Source organism: Calliphora vicina, chromosome 5 (assembly GCF_958450345.1).
Source record: "Calliphora vicina chromosome 5, idCalVici1.1, whole genome shotgun sequence".
NCBI lineage: Eukaryota > Metazoa > Arthropoda > Insecta > Diptera > Calliphoridae > Calliphora > Calliphora vicina.
The window spans coordinates 34700279-34721378 of NC_088784.1; the positions used below are offsets into that span (position 1 = coordinate 34700279).

The 21100-nt window shown below is 29.0% G+C and overlaps 1 protein-coding gene across 2 annotated transcripts in view; it reads right to left on the minus strand.

The window, feature by feature from the left end:
• Positions 1-6369: 6369 nt before the first annotated feature.
• The window catches only part of cora (coracle), a 136592-nt gene continuing 121861 nt past the window's right edge, over positions 6370-21100 (minus strand). Inside the window, exons 12-17 of one of the 2 annotated variants that reach the window (XM_065510647.1) lie at positions 17969-20226; positions 13288-13512; positions 12949-13056; positions 12602-12772; positions 6874-6984; positions 6370-6798 (exon numbers count right to left, since the gene is read on the minus strand). In XM_065510647.1, the coding sequence (XP_065366719.1) occupies positions 6733-6798; positions 6874-6984; positions 12602-12772; positions 12949-13056; positions 13288-13512; positions 17969-20226 (2939 nt within the window). In that variant the 3' untranslated portion in view covers positions 6370-6732. The remainder of the gene's footprint in view (positions 6799-6873; positions 6985-12601; positions 12773-12948; positions 13057-13287; positions 13513-17968; positions 20227-21100) is intronic. The other variant, XM_065510646.1, reaches the window with a different exon arrangement.

Below are 21100 nucleotides of genomic sequence, written 5' to 3' on the forward strand. Positions count from 1 at the left end.
TAAAAATATAAAAGATACCACAAAGGTAAAACTTATACTTACCATTTTAAACTATAGCTTTGCAGTAAAACTTGAAATACTTTAATTGTATAATATTAGTAATTTTTAATAATTTATTAGCTTTTATGTTTTAAACTTAAAACTGATGTCAATCGTTAATTTTTTTAATGGGATCACGTACATTTAAACCAGTTTTTATTAGTTACATACTTTCAAAAAGGCATTCAAAATTTAAAAACAGCTAATATTAATGTTTATTTCAAACAGTATTTTAAATTACATCAATATTTGGTTTAATAAAAGTTTTTAAAATTGTAAATTTTGTTTCATAAGCTATCATGTCTAATAGAAAACATTTTTAAATTAAATAAAACTCTATTAAACTGATAGATCGGTCGTTATTAAGTCGTTTCTAATCGGGCGTGGAAAGTTATGCATCCTTAAAGAGTTTCTTCAATTAAGTTAAAAAGAATTGAAAGGATATTTAAGTAATTATTTTAAAGGGATGTTTTTCACATTTTTGAATATTTCAAGGAATTTTGAAAACCTTTTTTATTGTAATTTGGTTACATGAATAAAGGATTAATTAATATTGTATTAAAAGACTACATAATTTGAATAAAGTGCTACATAAGTTTGACTTTTACAATGTATATAAAATGTTAATTTAACAGTTTGTAAACATTTAAATAAATATTTGTTTTTTTTATAGATTTTATACCAAATGATAGTCAATTTTTTTGTAAATGGGAGTTTTCTTTTTTTTGTCAAATGTTTGTTTTATAATAAATTTTTCAAGTCCAACAATTGAACACAATTTAAGTACAACAAATACATGCATTTTTGTTAGTATTTTTAATTAATTTTTCATTATAATTTTTGTTTTTGGGGGTTAAGCTTGTTAAAGGGTTAATAATTTTAGGTTTAATAAAGGATGGCCATTATATATTTTGGTATTTATTATTTTAATATGAATATATGTATGTATGTATTTATGTATAAATAATTGTTAATTTTTGTGTTTAAATAATTTATTTGTTATTGTTTTGTTTAAATATTTTAACTATTTCTTTATTAGGAGAAGAGGTTTTTTAATTATTAAAGATTCAACATCAAATATAAGGCTGGAATGGAATTTATTATTAATTTTTGTATTGTTTAATTTAAATTTTGTATTTGTTTTAGCAAAAAAGCTAAGAGTTTATTATACATATATTTATTTTATATTTATTAAATATAATTTAGTTATTATTTTGTATACTTTTGGTCTTTGTTTTATTTTATATAGTTTTATTTCACTTTTTTTTTAATTTAAAGGACCTTTTTTGGTGGGAGGATCATATTTAATTTTTTTTTTTTGTTTGTTTGTTAATAATTTGTTATAAATTTTATTATGTAAACTTTCCCTTTTGTAACTATTTAACTACTTAAAATAGTTGAATTTGTTTCATTTAATTTGTTGTAAAACCTGAGTCCTCCCTTTTTTTTAAATATTTGCATAAATATAGATAAAACACATTTATATACAACTAGGGACAATTAAAAAGAAATTTATTTAATATTTTGGTATTGTTCTAATTTAATTTCTCTTTGATTTTGTAGCATTTTGATTATTTTGGTTTCGAATTTAAACAAGAATAATGATAATAAAGCAGTAATATTGAAATCAGCTGTTAGGTCTTCAGTCCTTAATACTGATTCTCTTAAGATATTTTCCAACTTCATATGTTATTTATGTACTGCTACTTTTGATGTCTTTCTGACACAAATAGGTTTGTCAATTACACAGGGCAACAAAATCGAAAAAATGTTGGAGGCATTTTAAACTACTACACAATTTTGATGTATTGTTGTTCTAGTAGTACAAAAATTTTTAAATTATTAAATTCTATGGATAGATTTTTTTTCCTAAAATTGTGTATTTTTTTAAATGTTTCTCCACATAATTTATGATAACTCAAAACGGTGAGTCCGATATTATTGAAGTATACTTAAAAAAGTTCAAATTTCCATAACCTTTAATCCGGTTATATATTGCGTTTTAATCGGCTCAGTAGTTTCCGAGTTATAATAACAAATTGAAGCAAAAAATATATTTTTTATGTGAAAATATAAAATTTTTTTGTTTTAAAAAAATAATGAAAAATCGAAAACGGTAGAAATTGTTTAGATTTACTGCTTTACCGCAAAGCCACATGTAATTGGAACAAAATGAGATATCGATCATAAAAATCGATGGATTATTTTCGATATTCTTAAAGTTACAAATTCAAAAAAATGATGTTTTTAAATTGATTTAAAATTGTTTATTTAATTATATTATGCTTTACCTTTCAAACAGAACAGACTTTTTGAAAATCGGTTTGTGAATCAAAAAATTAAATTTTTTCAACAAATTTTAATTTTCTTCACACTCTAAATTGATCGTGAGGAAGTATTTCTTATCTTAGTGAAAAAGCATAGTTTCCATGCTTTCAAAAACACAAAAGTAACTAAAAATCAATTAAAAAATGTTATGCTAATTTTTGTGATAGAATGTTTTTTGGCTTTTTCGGTTTTTTCTCATAGCTGATAGTATTTTGCTTTAGTTGGGGATTATCCTGACTTTAAAATACCGTAACTCAACCATTTTCCAACCGATTTTTACAAATTCTTTTTCTGTTTACCCGTAATTCAAGATTTTGAAGATGTTTGGCAAATTTCAAAAACAGATTCTTGTTATATTCGATAACACCTACAAGAAAAACAGATTCACTTCCCAGGTATTTCTACTTCATTATTCTAAATTGTTTATCATTAATGGCATAAACATTCCAATTCTATTTGATTTAATAGTTTTTTATTCCAAACTGAAAAATTTTATTCATTCGATTAAAAATATTTTTCTACGATTATTCGAATGACAATCCTAGACACAAATATAAGAGCTTGTTTGATGGGTTTTTGCGCTTTTTAGAACTCATGACATTTCAGTGTTGGCAACTTTTGCATTTTAGAATGTACTGCGCATCAGATGCAGCGCATGCATTTCCGAATATTGGAATAATTTTTTCCACGAATGGTGACGTTTTGCCTGACATGAACAGACTTATACAGCAGTTACGTAATATTTATTTAAGTATTTGATAATCTGAGTTTAAGCTATTTATAATTTGAGTTCTGTGGTGCCATCTTCCTTCAATTGTTCTCCCCGGCATGTCCATTTCTGCATTTGTAATAGTTTATTCGTCAAACCTAAGTTTCGGACCCAATATTGGATAAATAATCGATTGAATGAACCTTTCTGTGAAGTGATAACTTCTTGTACTTATTGGCTTTAGGTATGGGATAGAAATCAAGTGATTTATAATAGTTAAAGGCAATAAAGATATACTTGCAACTTGACCAAATTGCCGAAGTCCGAATAGAATAAGTGTTTCTATGAATCGGCATCTGTGTTCATCCACATTTGAGTTCAATAATAAAACTAGAAAATACTAATCAAACGCGTTTTGGAACAAAGTATTGAACTCCTATAGCAAATATAAAATTTAATCGTTTAGAGTCTGCCTAAAGGAAAAACTATGCTTTCGTTTATTTCATGAATTAAATGCTAACTACATATCGTCACCTAAAATGCAAAACAACGTGTCATCAAAAAATTCGAAACTGATTTTATTATTGATTACGATTCAATACTTCATATTACATGTGTACAAAATTTTAAAATTTTACTATCAAAAATAACCAAGTTATAACCAAAATTGAAACTAAAGTATCATCAAGTATATGATTTTCTTGAACAAAATAACGTATACGCTTTGAGGAATTAATTAATAAATCGTTTTTACCTTATTTTAGGTAGTATCCTAATTTTTTTTTAATAAATTTGTTGCAATTGAATATTTTTTGCAGTCTTAATGAAAATTTAATGAAGAAACTTTTTTAGTTTAAAAAAGTAGTTGTTAGTAATTAAAATAAAAAAACATAATAAAATTAAAAATGTATATATAAACAGCTTTTATTTAAAATAAAAAAAATATTTTTATTTAAGTTTTTATTTTTTCATAAAAATTTATATTGATGATACGTTTTGTTGTTTCAGAAAATAACAATTCAAGCTTTAATAATTTTTTTTCAAATTGTATAAATTTTAATTTTAAAATGTTGAATGAAAGTTAAATCTTTGGAACAAACGGTGGTATACATAGTTTGGAGGACTTCTAGCTGTTGGTTAATGTTTTCATACACAATGTCATTTAATACAATCATTCTGTTCCAAAGTTACACAATTTTCACATGCACACAATTTTTATATTTTATTTGATTTTTATTTCTTATAAATAAAAGTAAACAAAAGCAGCTGATTCATCAAATGCACAATAAATTCAAGTTTGCGAGTCTAAATTGTCGCGCAAACTTATTGGAGTTGTGCAAACGAATTTCCATACATTTTTTGACATTTCATTTGCGAGAGTGTAAAAATGCACAGATTGCACAGTTTGCGAGGCTTTTAAGCGTTTACATGAGGACCCTTATTATATTTGATTGTATATCGACCGTTATTTTTAAATGTTTGTTAAAAATGTTGCATATTTTTAGGCTTAACAAAAATTAAAACAGCCAAATACCCTTGCAAGCAACTATTTACTATAATTTGTGGGTAAAAGAGCCAAAAAACTGGTGATATCACAACCTCTTCGAAAACTCGTTCTGTGGAACAATATTGTGATTCTGAAATAGTTATTATACATTGGTTGTAGACTACATTGTTCAATAGATTACAAATCAATTCTAAAAAAATTCATAGAACCGATTAAAAACCTTTTAAATTGTCCTTAAAAAAACATGTTAAGAAAATCGAGTCAAATGATATGTTTAACATTGTGATAATCAAGTATACATATGTCAATGGTGTATTTACCATTCGTACATTTTCAGGGAATTTGTAAAGTGGATTTTTAAAATCGAAAGAAACGCTAAATGAATTCAAGAACCTTTAAGTGAATTTTTTTCAGTAAATATAAGTATCTAAAACGATTTCTGTATTGCAATATAACAGCCTATTTTTATTTGTTGAGTAACGATTCCTAAAAATAAGCCTGACAAATTCGAACGATAAACATTCTTAAGAACTAGTTCCCAGGCTTACAATTCCAACAAAAGCTCATAATAAAGTTTTTACTTCATCGTGAAAATTTACGTGCTATGATTTATTACGACTTTCGATATTGATTAGAAAGACAAAAGTTACATTAATAACATAACAACCAGTTTGAACGGTAAAATGGTATCCTGCGACAATTTTTCTACTCGTCATTACAAATATTTTTTAAAACTTATTTTAAGAATAATTCAGTATTTTATCATCTCAAAAACACGATTTGCATTTTCTCCGAATAGAGCTGATTACTATGTAGACTAAGTCCCATTTTCCCAATATCTGGTTATAGTTTTTCGTAAGGATATACTTCCAATTAACATAATAGTTGTATGAGAACCGTCAGAGATTGAGAAAAGGGGGCTATTAATTATTAATATTACAAAGAGTATTAAATATATTCTGGTTATCTGTTGGTATACCATTTTTCTCAATTAGAGCTGATTATCGTACTGATCTTGGATTTATAAATAAATTCTGCTAGTTCTTAGTTAGAAAACTAAATGAATTCATTAAATTAAAAGAAAAAAACAATAATTTAGTGTCACACAACATAATTTAAAATTATGATTTAACCATTTGATTTGCGGCTATTAATCTAGGTTTTTTTAATTTACCAAATTTAATTATGAAATATCTTAAACAGATTTCCATTTAATTGTCCCTAACTGTATTAATTGGTATTATTTAATTTGTTTTCTTTTTTTGTTTAAATATATTTATTTTGTTTTGTTGTTGTTTTTTTTTTAAATCGTAATATACAAATAAAAAAGAGAATATAAACATTTAAAAATAATAATCAAAAGAAATATGTAATTAAATGACATAAAAAGTTACATTTATATATAATTTCAGCTTGAATTCTCAAAATACGTAAAATTTTTAATAATAATTTTTTGTTTATTGTAATTCATTTCATTTCATCTTTTTTCTTTAAACTTTAAATATTTATTTATTTTGTTTATTTATGTATGTAAATAGTATTGTGAATGTATATTTTTCTTTACTTTTTTTGTTTTATTTTTTAATTAAATATTTATAAATATTTTTCAAATATATTCGGTTGGTTTGTATTTGTTGTTTTGTTTTGTTTCTTTTAAATATTTTTAACATAAAAATTATAAATATAAACATATAAAAAAATGTATTAATATTAATTGTAATTGTATTATAAACAACATTAAAAATTTATAATTTTATTTCAATTTTTTTTAGTGTTAAATTTAATAATATTATTTTCTTTTTATTTTACTTTCAACATTTATAAGCTTAAATTTAATTATAATAATAATAATAAAAAAAATTAATAAAAAAATGTATAATTAATTAAATAAAAACATAATTTGTCATATATATTCATTCATTCAAGTATTCTTATTGTGGGCTTAGGTATATAATGGTGTGGAGAAGGAAATAGAGAGGGCGTGGTCGGTGTTTATTCTATATTTTTTATTTTTTTTTTTGTTTAATTTAATTAAATTTAAATATTTATTTTGTTTCTTGTTTTATTTTACTGTGCATTCTGTGCTCGTTTAGAATTTATTTTATTTGTTTATTTCAATGAAAAATTGTTTTTTTTCAAATTCCTACATTTATTGGGTTTGTTGTTGAATTTCAATCTTTTCCACTGTCATGTCTGGATTCATAGCTGTTGCCTCCTGTTGATTTGAAAACAAAATAATAATTATTTTAATAAAATTTCAAAGTTTTAGTGTGTTTTAAAGTAACTTTACCTGTATTGCCTCAGCTAAAGCTCGGTCATGATCAATTGGATCTCCATCTGATTGTATGGTAATCTTTTGTTCTACACGGGTTTCAACAATGCCATCTCGTTCGGTTTTATACTGAAAATTTTAATTGAATAAATTAAATAAGTGAACAGGAATTATATTAAATAATAATATTTTAAATGTTTGACCCAAATTTTCAGAAACATTTATTTAAAACACAAAATTGGTCTTAATTATTCCAGTTCTGAATGTCCTACAAAACCCTTATACTTTTCTAAATATTAATCTAAAAGACATGACTTAAAACGATATATATACTGTTATTATTGAAAGATCGTCAACCATTTTAAAATGATCATGTTATGTGAATATCATGTAGCAACCACAATTTCAAATTGTTCACTCCAGATTTTCACTGCGACAACTAAACTCAAATGACACCAAACAAATTCCTAAATTTTCAACTTGCTAAAATTTTACCTATTCAAGAAAAGGACTACCAGACGATAAAACATTTCTAGAATTCGTTATAAATTTGGTTTTTATAAATCACAAAAAATTATTTATGCGGAATTACTGCGAATCCAGGTTATCAATAGTTAATTAGAAAAGCTTAATGGGTTTCACCACATATGGTTACACCGACGATTTGGTTATATCTGTTACCTAATGTGACGATGGTATGATATCTGTGAATATTTACGAGGTTTCATAATGTATATTGAGATGTTCGATATAAGTTTGATTTCGATCAGAGCTTCGAATTAATTAAGTAATACAATTTGAGCTTAATTCACTAAAATCTTAATTCGGAATTAAAAAATGTTAGTCATTCATTACATAAATCCAATCACAACATATAATTCTTTAGATTCCTTTAAAGGCTTTTATTTAATTAGAATTCATTCATTGTTGAATTAATTCATAACAAAATTCATTCCAACTTCGAATGATTCAAATTTTATTAATTCAACAAATTGAATTCAAAATTTTTCTTTCACTCTGTTTTGTTTATGTTTTGTTTTCAATAATTTTCAAAACGAATTGAAAAAAATGTACTCAAGTCTTTTTGTAATAGATTTGAATTAAAGAAATATTTGGGGGATTCAAACGGTCTCCTATTAGGTCGTATTGTCATAATGTCCTAAAATATTTTTTTAGTTTAAACAAATTTTTGTTGGATTTTAAACAAAAAAGTTATAAACTAATAAGACTTTTTGAACTATGTTTATTGGTTTGTCACAACATGTTTAAACTAAAAAAATATTTTACGACATTATGACAATACGACCTAATAGCAGACCGTTTGAATCCCCCAATTAAATAATTTTTAAGCTATTTTTGTAATGGATTTGAATTCAAGTAAATTTTAATTATTTATAAGGAATGAATTCTCAAAGAATTAGAATTAATTCTTTTGATCTGGATAATGCTGTAGACAGAGTTATGAATTAACTAATTTAATATAAGTTTAGCTCAATAAAAAGTCATTCCGTATAACCACTCCCAACATAACAAATTCTTTAGCTTAATACAAAGGTTTGTATTTAAATATAATTCATTCACTGTTAAATTAATTCATAACAAAATTCATTCAACCTTTGAATGATTAATTCAAATCTAATTTTGAATGAAATTTGAATCTAAAATTGAGTGAAAATATTATTTCATCATTCAGTTTAGTTTTGGTTTAGCTCGTAATCACTTACAAAATTAATCAAAAACAAGTAAGAGAGCTATATTCGGCTGTGCCGAATCTTATATACCCTTCACCAAATTGTACTTCAAAATAAAAATTTTAAATATTTTTAGGTAAACAAAATTTATTTTTTTAATTTTTTTTATTTTAAATTTTGTTTTTGTTTTTTAATTTTTTTTTTTTAATATTTAGCGAAAAAAATTTTGACCCATTGTAGGTCCAACTACTATGCACTTATATACGTCGTTGCAAAGGTCTTTGAAATATCTATCATTAGATATCCATATTGTTTATATTAATGACTTAGTAATCCAGATATAGATCGAGGTTGTCTTGGTTTTTTCCTTATATCTCAGCCATTTGTGGACCGATTTTCTCGATTTTAAATAGCAACAGAGCCAGAGATATTGATGTATGAATCGTGTATGTTAGTTATTTGAGAGCTTCGGAAGGTTTATTTCAACAGACAGACATACGGACATGGCTTAATCGACTCCGCTATATATAAGGATCCAGTAGCCCGTTTCTGTATTTCTCGAATCGAAAAACTTTCCGCAAATGAAATGAAACAAAATATGTTTTTTCTCGCACAAGTGTTTCTGTATCTTGAGTTTGCGAGAATTATCTGTCATTTAAATAATTTTCTTGCAATTATCGGAAGGATGTGAGAAAAAGTGTTTCTGTAACAATATTTTGCGAAAAGTTTCTCACAAAAACTGTCAAAAGAAGTCACATTTGAAATTGGTGTGAGAAAAACAAAATTTTAAAAAATATAGATATTTTTAACTTCGTATGTATAAATATGGAACCCAAATCAGCCGAAAATGTAATTAGCACAGAGTTTGAATAAAATAACTTTATAAATAACACTTTACTTTTTGTTTTATATTTAAATGATGACAATCAATAAAACACAATTGTTATATTTTGGCATTTTAAATTTTTTTAGCCTTTCACTGTTCAGGTTTTATTATATTTCTTTCGTTGACGTTTGTCTTGCATTTGACACTTAATTACTGGAAATATTCCAGTAAGAACAGAATCTGTGTTGTCTGTTTTCGCATTCAAATACAGAAACACTTTTTTCTCGCACATCGAGAAACGATGGTATTTTTTTCACACTTCATGTGAGAAGTTTTCCGATGCGAGAAATACAGAAACGAGCTACAGAATATATAGTGGGGCAGAATCGGAATTTTTTGGAAATAAATCTGGCATTTCTAAACGGCTTATCCGATCAGGATGAAATTTTACATGGGCGTAGACAAGGAGTATTCGAGTTTAAGTTATTAAAATGGGGGCTCAAAGTAGGGTACCTTCGACATGTATAATTTTTAAACACGTGCCATTTTTTTCCCATCCGATTTCAAAGATTTTTACATTTTTGGCTAGGTCTTGAAAAACAATGCTTGCGTATGCTATTTATCTCTTAAAATTTCCAAGTATTTATCTCTTAAAATTTCCAAGTTATAGGCATTTGAAAATTGAAATTTAAAAATTTTGCCATACCTTTTTTAAAATGGAATCGATTATTTTTGTTAGTTAGACAACTAAATTACCAATAATATGTAAAAGATTTCAGAGCAATTTCAAATGCGGATCCAAAAATAAACGATTTTCAATTTAAAAATTAAAAAAATAGTAGATTTTTGCTGTTTTTTTGGGAGAAAAGGTGATTTAACCAATTTTTTTTATTAAAAAAAAAACTTTCTTTAAGAACGTATACAAATTTTATGTTTTTCTGTAAGGTATCTTTACGGAGAACATTTTGATATAAAAAACATTTCCTATTTTTTTAATGTTTCATCTTTGGGCCACATGTTCTAAAATCCCAAAGCTGGGATCAGAAAATTGAAAGTAGTTTTGGAAACCCTTGTGTATTCCCTATTTATCCCCAAAGTATTTTCCCAGCCCCGAAGGAAATGTGGACTATATGGGCAAAAATGTAAAAAATAAAATTTTTGGGATTTTCGCTCCAATTTTTAGGAATTTCGGGATTCCCCTTGACCTTTTGACAAGTTTTTTTACAATTTGTTATTCAGAATGACATGTAAAAAACAGAATGTAAAAAACATTGAAAATTTCATTGAGTTTTGTTAATAAATAAAGATTTTATTACATATTTATTGAGTTTCTGAAACGAAAATTTGCATACAAATTTTAATAGGAATGCAATATTTGGAGCAATTTTATCCGCATTTATTCCGAATTAATTTTTTTTTGTTTAGACAAGTCAATATCTCAATTATATTCAAAAATATGCCACTTTATTTTACTCAGAATCAATAATTCAAATCTTTTTTAAGGATTTTTGCGATTTTGATCTTGAAGATGAACTTTTTTGATTTTATATGTTTTTCTTTATGACATGGGCTACATCTTTTCCTCAGACAGTAAATGTAAATTCCGAACTGTTTGCAAGATATGAGCCTGAGAAAATAACACTAGTTTACAAGGTTTTTGCTCATGAATTGTATTTAAGTTTCGGAAAAAATATTCAAAAAAATCCTGGACGTCAAACTTTTGAGATATTTATTAAAAACGAAACATAAAAATTTACATTAAATTAGGACAAAAAAAATTAAAAGTGGAGTGTTTTAGTCACATTTTACACCCATCAGTTCAAAATTATGTAATAAATTCCACAAAGCAAACTAATATCTCTGTAATTTTTACTTTTCTTATTCCCCAAAAATTCATGTACAACAAGTTTAAAAGAATTCCATGCTGCTTTTTCAACATCGGTTAATAGACGCTCAAATTTGGTATCACCCAAATTTTTTCTTATTTGAGGACCCACAAATATCCCTTCTTTTAATTTAGCCTCAGAAAGACTCGGGAACACGCTGCATAAATATAGAAATGCTGGTTTTGTCTTATCTAAAGCTTTTACAAAATTTTTCATTAAACCTAATTTAATGTGGTGTGGGGCGGCAAAACTATTTGTTGTGGGTCAACCAAACTGACATTTTTAATGTTTATTTTACCTGGAATATATTCACTACAATAATTACCACAATTCGGTACACTACAGTATGCATTAATTAGTAGTACTCAGGGCTGGTGAAAAATAAAAACCCATATATCTCAAAATTTTTAAGTATAGGTGGGAAACAAAAAATGGTCAATTAACTAGCGCCCCTAGCTCTTCTCAAAAATATAAGTTTCATTCCATGAGCAAACAAAAATGTTTGATTTGTAAACTAGTGTAATTAATCGAACAATTTCTTACGAATATTTTTTTTCTTTATAGCAAGGGCTACAACTTTGCCTCAGAGAGTAAATAAAAATTCCGAACTGTTTGCAAAGAGCCTGAGAAAGTTATCACTTTTTTGCAAAAATGACATCGAGGCCCCAGATCTTTGGGGGCTCATAAAAAAGTCTTGCTCTTTTTTTTTGGGCAAAACTGGGAAACACGGGTCTTTTCTTTTTTGGTCTTTTATCACGTACTGGTGTCCGTATATGGTTATATTTCCATGATTTAAAAAATTACATACAGTGCTATCGAAAGTAGAAATTTATACAGTCAGATTTTATGTTCAGAAAGATATTTTTAATGTAGACATTCTTCCATTAGCACTCAACTAGTCTAATTGGGTTGTCAATGTAGCAAACATTTGGTAGGTAAATTCTTATTTTAATAACAAATTCTTTGTACAAATTCTGCTTTTAAGTAGCAGTTCTAGTTTTGTTTAACAAAATTTTAAATATTTTTGTTAAAATATTTAAATTTTTACAATATAACTTATTTAGAAAATACAGTTTTAGTAAAATAACTGTCTCTACTGGAAGACAGGACACGACATAAAATACAAAATATAGGACAACAACATTTAAGGACACAATTATTGAAAACGTCACAATATAAAATTACAGCTATTTTGGTATTTACGTTATATACAAACGATTCTGAACACAATCGTATCAAGTAAATTTACAAAACTTACACAAAACTCTTATCCCAAAATGCTAGAAAAGAATAATCGCCCAAAGGAATTTGTTAAGAAATCCCCGTATTTAAGAAATACTTACGGTAATGGTTTCGACGGTACGTGTTTTGCTGCTGACCGTTTGGCTGGAGACAATTTCACCTTCGGCCGTATAGCCGGGAGAATTTTCACCTAAAATAACGCGGGTTTGTTCAACACGAGGGCCGGTGGTGGTAGCTGATGTAGAGGCAGATGTTTGATACATAGGAGATTCCTAAATAAACACGGGATTAGTTTTGTTAATAATTTAACAGATTATATGGATTAGAAACCTATATTAGTAAGTAATTTCTTTTAAAAGAATATAGTTAATTCTACTTTAATAAATTCCAAGTGTTAAAAGTTGCTAAAAAAAATGTGTTTAATTGTTATTAACTAAATAAAACAAACCTTATATGAGGTGGTATTATAAATAGCAGTGGATCCATCATAAGGACCATCGATGGGTGTACCAGAATCTCCAGAACTTGTGGAGGAAATACTGTCACGTCTTTGGAACTGGTTTTTTTTTTGTTATATGCAATTGCATTCCAAATTTTCAAGTTTTCAAACATTAACAACAAAACAATAACGTACAAATTACAAACATAAAAATCAGGCAGTCAAGGTTTTTTTTAACAAAAAAAAATAAAACATAAAAACAAATAAAGAGAAATAAAATAAATTTGTTAAAATCATCATGCTAATTATTTAACTCATGCCTGGTGAGGAGCAGGTCCCTACACTTACCTGATCTCCACTGGTTACTGTTGCTGTGGTCTTAACTTCTTGGGTTACAACACGTTGCTCTTGTTTGTTGGGATCGTGGGTTCTTGTGGTGGCCACTGTTTTCTCTTCCAACTGTTCGGTTTTGGCTTTTTTACCCAAATCTTCGTGTGTGGTGGCTGTACGAGTTGTTACTGCGGTGGCAGTAACATAAGCACCACTGGTCAAATCGACGGCTGGAGCATCAGCCTTTATTTTGATATTTCATACGATATTATGGATTCAGTATGGGCATCAGTTAGGAACAAACGTTCGTTAGTTTGAAGGGATATTTTTTATGATTTTTTTTTTGGTTTGGGTGGGGTGAGGAACAAGCATTATTTAATAAAAACAAAAATAAATATATATTGTTAATTATGGAACAAAAAACAAAATTTTATAAAATGTATTAACAAAACGTATAATATAATTAATATTTACACTAAATGTTAGCTGACGAATTAAGTTTTTTAGGAAAGCGAACTAATTTAATGGGACATATTTTTAAATTTAATAAATTATTGAGCTTTAGGTCACTTTTATAATAAACAATGTTTATTTTATTTCCAATATTTCACTACTACATTAATTAATTCTTAATTCAATGTTCAAAATCCAATCAACATTTATATTTTATTCATTCCATTAAAGCTTTCATTATGAATTAATTCATAGGCTTAACTCCTTACTACTTCAAACGTATCGTATTTATTCCTATCAGAATCCATTATTTATAGAATTAAATTCAAATTGTCTTTTATTTAAATCTATTACTAATTAGCCAGGCAACCAAAAATATGCAACATCATATTATTTTCTGTACGTCTTTTAAACATATGAGTTAGTTATTTATCCATTTCAGAATATTTTAATAATTTTAGCATTGATTTACTATTGCATATTTTTGCATATATTGCTCTTTACAGCATACATTTGCATATGCTTCTATCGGCATAATTTTGATGCATATACCAAAAAACCCAAATTGTGATTTATATTTTTGTGATAAAAATAAATCACTGAAAATAACAGTTATAAAATGATTTTTATTTAAATGGTTTGGTATGATCTTTATTCGTTTTTGTTGTTTTTTAATGGTTTGGTGTGAGATAAACAATTCATTTGTTCTTGTTCTTAATAACTTTTACTTTCTCTTTTATTTACATACAATAACATATTTTTAGTAATTTTTAACAAATTATGGAATGCGAAATGAGAATTTTTTTAAATTGTTATTAATATTTTGATAAATTTTATATATTTAAGCGTTGATTTGCATCAAATGCATTTTGGCGATTTATTTTTCATGTTCGCAAATAAAAGTTACAAGCTGACCTTTACGAAAAAAATTAATTATAAATCACTCATCCAGATTATTTGTGTTTGCTTCTATTCTGTTTCTCTCAACCCTCAAAAAATTATTTTTAAATGGCTGCGAATGAGAATTTACCATTGAAATGAAAGTGAACCCGTTATTTTCGGTCTCTGATAGAAAGTGCCATAGTTGGTATTTTGAGTGCGATAAATCATATTTTTGTGATTAAAATAAAAACAAAAACAATATGTAATCAAAAAATATTCTAATTCAATTTGGAAAGGAATTCTGTTATGAATTAAAACCTTTGAATGAAGCCATATAACTATGATCTTGGAAATGAAATTGCTAACATTATTTTTACTTTGAATTAAATAATGCGAAGCTCTGTTTGATATTTTAATAATTCCACTAGAATATTAATTACGAATTATTTCATAAGCTTAATTCCTTGGTACTTATTCATAGCTTTAAGAAGTCATTATTTATAGAATTAAGTTCAAATTATCTATAATTAAAAACCAAACATATTGAATCATTGGGCTTTTCTTTATTTTTCAATTCGTTTTGAAAATGATTAAAATAAAACCTAAAACAAATTGTATGAAGAAAAAATACTTATTTTAATTCAATTTGGATTAGATTAGGAATTAACAAAAATTTAACCATTTAAAGGTTGAATGAATTTAGTTATGAATTAATTGCTTTATGAATTATAATTCAGCAATGAATGATTTATTTTTAATTAACATGAATTTTTTTTAATTTAATGAAGCTAAATAATTTGGTTTTTTGGTATGATTTTATGAACTGAATTGCTAACATTATTTTTATTCTGAATTAAGATTTTAGTACATAGTTTAATCATTTAATTAAAGCTTTCATAACGAATTAATTCATAGACTTAATTACTTAGTACCTTTAAGAATTCATTCTTTATTGAATTTAAACCTTATTAAATCATTCAAATTGTCTTTAATTCAAATGCATTACAATTTAGCTAAATACAACTTGATTAAACTTTAATTTTTTTCTTAATTGAAATTTATTAAAAATTAGTTTTGAAAATTATTAAAAACAATATTTTAATTCAATTTGGATTCGATTTGAATTAATTAAAAATAATAGGAATTCCATTCAAATTAAACCCTTTGAATGAAGCTAAATAATTATTTTTTGGAAATGGTTTTATGGAATGAATTAATTGTTGATATGATTTTATTCTGAACTAAGCTTTCAGTGAATTAAGCTGAAATTTCCAAATATTTTAACAAGAAAACAATGTTGAAATTTTTTCAATAATGCTGCTATTAAGTAGCACAATTTCTGCCAGAGGACTGTTTCTATCGAAATCCATTTTTTTTTGGATTTCCGATGTTCCTATAAGAATCATAACCGATAAAAATAGTCTGAGTCAGATTGAAATCATCCCAATTTTTACTGGAATTCAAGTTGAAAGCAAGCCTTGAATTATAGTCAAGCAATTGTGGTATTACACTTTATTTCAATAGCATTCTCCAGTAAAATGGAAACATAAATTCAAGGCATACATATGTTTTATATAATTTTTCAAATATTTTTCAGGTTTAAAACATAATTACATTTGCATTCAAGCCAAATTCCAACAAAATGTTCAAGTGCTTGAATTTTTAGGGCTTTGGTGGTTATTGGGATAATTTTTCTGGCATAATACAGGAAATGGAAACGATTAATGATGACTCATGGAAACTAAAAAAAACTCTGAACAGAACATCGATCCTAGCAATGTAATAAAATCTGATGCCTATTTGAATTTTACTTTCCAATGGGCTACGATGCATCAAGATCGAATTCTGTAACTACGTAAATCTGCATGATCTATCTACATTGAAAGAGCACTCAGCAAATTTGGGATCAAATAGTGAACGATTTGTGCTTTCAACGGCAAATTCATGCCGAAATAGGTGGAAATGTAATGTATGCCAAACTTGTTGATTCTGGCTAAAAATAAATTCTTCTGGATCTCTACACACTTTTAGTAGGTGTAGTAGCATATTCTTAGAACACGGAGATGGTTTTATTCACAAGGAGAACAATACCGAACTTCAGGACAAATCTCTAATGGTTTCAAAGGATGCAATGTTTTTAGTTGTGAATAGCGATAGTAAACTCGAATAGACTACTAAACTGAATAAATTGCCAGCATATGTCAACTATTTATATTTGAAAAGTAAGGTACAATTTATTGGATTATTACACCAAAATTGTCACATGGATCTCTGCTTTGATGCCAGAGTTAAAAGCAAGAGAATAGAATAGTTACTCAGAGTATTCCAGGAGTTAGAAAGTCTACAGCAATCGAGACAATGTGTAGAATACTGGAAATCGATCGGTTTCATCTCTACATCAAATAATATGCTCTTAGCATTCAATACAGATTGAGAACTCAATAGTAGAGGAAGTGAACACAAGAATTCTTCCAAGAGAAAGTCCTTGAATCATAATATTGAAACTATTAAACCATACTTAAATCCATCGGGACAAGGAGATCACCCCAAGAATTCTTCCAAGAAATAACTGGTAGTCCTTGAATCATAATATGTATTGAAGCTATTAAAATAAGTTAAAGACATAAAATGGCACCAGAATTTTGGGATTAGACTATAACGTTTGGTGTTATTAAACGTTTTGCTTTAAAATCTCGATTAAATTATTGAACACAATTAACACTTTCTCTAATAGAGCTAATTACTTTCATGTTTAAGAAAATAACTTTTTATCACACATTTTCAAGAAGAAATTATTCTATAATTTTGGGATCAGTAGGACAGTATTGTAACAGACTAAATTATAAATACAAAATGCCAAAGCAGGTAAAACTTAAACAAGATTACAATAAATTAATTGAAATTATTATGAGTAAATTTGTAAAGCATTGCAAAACTTTATAAAAAACAAAACAAAATAATAACACTAGGATGTTTCAATTACTATTTTCAGATTCCGAGGAGCATGGATCAGCTCTCGAAATTTAAAAAAAGTATATAAAACACCCTATTATAACTCTATATATTATTTAAGGGGGTCTCAAATCTGACAAGTTTTAATTTAAAAAAATCATGCTTTAAATAAAAAAAATCTAACCATATACTTACTTTACTTTGTCTAATTAAACTAAGAAACTGTTTATAAAAATTAAATTCTAAAATTAACCAGGGGTTGGCAAACTAAACAAATAACAAATTAAAAAAAAAACTTAATAAAACTAACGCTCTAAAGCCAGTAATTACTACACAGCTGCCAAACTCTATAAAAGCTTTTTTAACACTAATAATAAATTATGAAAAAAAGCTATTATGTTATCATTCAAACCTTGTGTTCCTGTGTTGAATAGGTCACCTCACCGGTACCCAGATTGCGTACTTCTTCCTCAACGTTATGTGTCACGCCATCATCGTTCTTGGTCAATACTTGTTTGGTTGTTGTCTTCACTACCGTTGGTGTGCTCACATATTTGCCCAGATTTTGTGTTGCGCTCTTCTTCGGACTGCCCATCACCATTTCCTTAACATTTTCCGTTTCGTATTCGTGTGTCATGTCATCTTCAGAGCTAGCCTCGGAATCACGTCGTAGCGCATTCTTGCCCATGTGTTTGACGCCATCGAAGAATTGTTGTCTGGTTATAGGTACAGTTTCAGTAGTAGTGCTCACTTGGGCCTGTTTGCCAAAGTGTGATGGATCGATTTGGGCATAATTCAAGATCAATTTACCGGTCACGGGATCCTTAATAGCGGTAGCCGGATCAATGTCTCCGGTATTGGGATCAATGTCACCGTATTCGCTCTTAATGCGTCCGGTTACTGGATCAATTTCGCCAGTCAAGGTCATGGTGTGGGTAACGGTAGTGCGGGCACCAGCAAAACGAGGATCGTTGGGGTCCACCTGTACAATTTCACCGGTAATGGGATCAATCATATTGTATACATAAACGGTTTTATTAAAGAATTTCAAGACGCGACCCGATACTGGATCAATTTCGCAGGTTTGAGGATCTACTTCTTCGGGACGGCCTCTTTCGTCGACCTTAGAGATAAGCAAGATTCTGACAACAATCAGTTTGCCTGTCTTAGGATCAACGCGAGCCAATTTCGTGTAAACTTCACCAGAGTCGGCATCAACTTGTGTGGTAGCATAGAGTGGTTCACCGGTAGCAGCATCTAAATCACCAGTAGCTGTGTAGATTTTGCCAGAAGAAGGTTCAATCTTAGTGGTATTAGGATCAAGTTTGGTTTGTTTTTTGATTTCGTTGGTTTTGGGATTGAGATAACCGTAGATGGTGATGACATAGCCAGTCTTGGGATCAACAGCACTGGAAATATATTGTTGTTCCTTGGTGGCTGGATCGAAAGCTCCAGTAGGCATCCAAATTTGATTGGATTTGGGATCGATAACAATTTCCTTGTCCTTGGCCGAGCTGACTTGGCTAATAGGTGCCTTTGTCTTGGGATCCACACGTTGTTGTACAATGCGCAGCGATATTATGCGAGCATAGTCTTTGTCTGGCTTATTGTTTTTGGGATTAATTTGATTCTTTAGCACAATTTGTCCAGTAGCGGGATCGATTTTGATGTCACGTGTAACTGATTTTCCAGACTTGGGATCGGTAAAGGTAATGGTGTGTTTCACTAAATCGATTTGACCATATTTGGTATCAATCTTGCCGGCCCTGGGATCGAATTGACCGCCCGAGGTTTCCACAAAAGCTGTCTTGGGATCGATTACGTTCTTCTTTGAATCATATTTACCAGCCAAAGATGTAACCTCTACAATGGGATCAATCTGTTGACCCACTTCAATAAGGCGTGCTTGGTTTGAGTCTAATTTACCTGTCTTAGGATCTAATACACCCATAATGGTAAGTTGTCCAGTGGCTGGATCAACCTTGACATTCTTGGTGACAATAATTTTGCCTGATTTAGGGTCAATAGCCTTAAGTTCGCCAGTTCTGGTATTGATTTCACCGTATTTAGTGTCCAACAAGCCAGATTCCATATTCAATACACCCAATGATCTCTCAACCTCACCATTAACAGTGTCAACTTTGCCGGTGGCAGGATCGATACGGCTTGTAATCACGGTCAATTCCACAACGGGATCATCTTGAGGAGTAATGGCCATAACAAGACCCAAGGATTCATCCAAACGTCCGGTAGATGGATCAGTGACGCCAGCAACCAGTTGAATATGACCCGTTTTGGGATCAACTTCACCTTGATATGTTTCATTATTGCCAGTCTTGGTGTTCAAGGCCATTAAAGTTCCCTTCTTAGGATCAATCACACCATATTTAGTGTCAATAAGTCCAGTAGCAGGATCTAAAATGCCAGTAGAGTGTTCAACTTGACCACTTTCGGTATTAATTCTCTTGGTGGAGGGATCAAATCTAGAAGTGATAACCATGATCTTAACACGTTTCTTCTTGGGTTTACCAACCGCTGTGGCGCTACCAACTCCAGAGGCAGCAGTTCTAACGGGTGTTGGTGGAGGAATAGAAGATTTACCCACAGATTGAGGGGAGGCAGTTGATGAACGACCTTCCTTAGTGGGAGTAGAATCAGTAGAGGAAGCACCTCTACCACCAGCCAATTCCAAAACATCTTCATCTAGAGGAGCAACTGTAATGAGTTGTCCCAATGAACCATCAGAACGACCAGTCTTGGGATCGACCACACCGCTAACTAAATGGATTTGGCCGGTCTTGGGATCTACGTTGCCATTAACATTTTCATGCTTGCCTGTGGAAGGATTGTAGGCCACCAATGTACCCTTTTTAGGATCTATCAAACCATATTTAGTATCGACAAGGCCAGTGGCGGGATCTAGAATGCCAGTAGTAATATCCAAAGTACCATTATCGACATCAATTTTCTTCGACTTGGGATCGATTTTGGAAGTGATGATGGTGATCTTGACACGTTTTTTCTTAGGATCTTCTTGGGTGGTGATAGCCATAACTTGTCCCAGGGAACTATCGAAGCGACCAGTCTTCGGATCAGTAGCGCCATTCAAGAAATTAATGTTACCAGTCATAGGATCTACTAGACCATGATGTACCTCTTTCTTGCCTGTCTGGGGGTTCAACGCCACTAGAGTACCATTTTTAGGATCAATTACACCGTATTTGGTATCAACAAGACCAGTGGCAGGATCAAAAGTACCCGTAGAGTGATCTACAGTACCTTTGTCGGCATCAATTATCTTAGTCTTGGGGTCAACTCTGGCGGTAACAACGGTAAGCTTAACAGGTTCCTCTTGAGGAGACACAGCAATTACTTGTCCAAGTGAGTTGTCCAAACGTCCAGTTCTAGGATCTGTAACACCGTGCAACATATGAATATGACCGGTTTTGGGATCAACATTACCCTGAATGGTTTCCTTCTTGCCACTCTTGGGATTTACAACCACCAAAGTACCCTTCTTTGGATCAATAAGACCATATTTAGT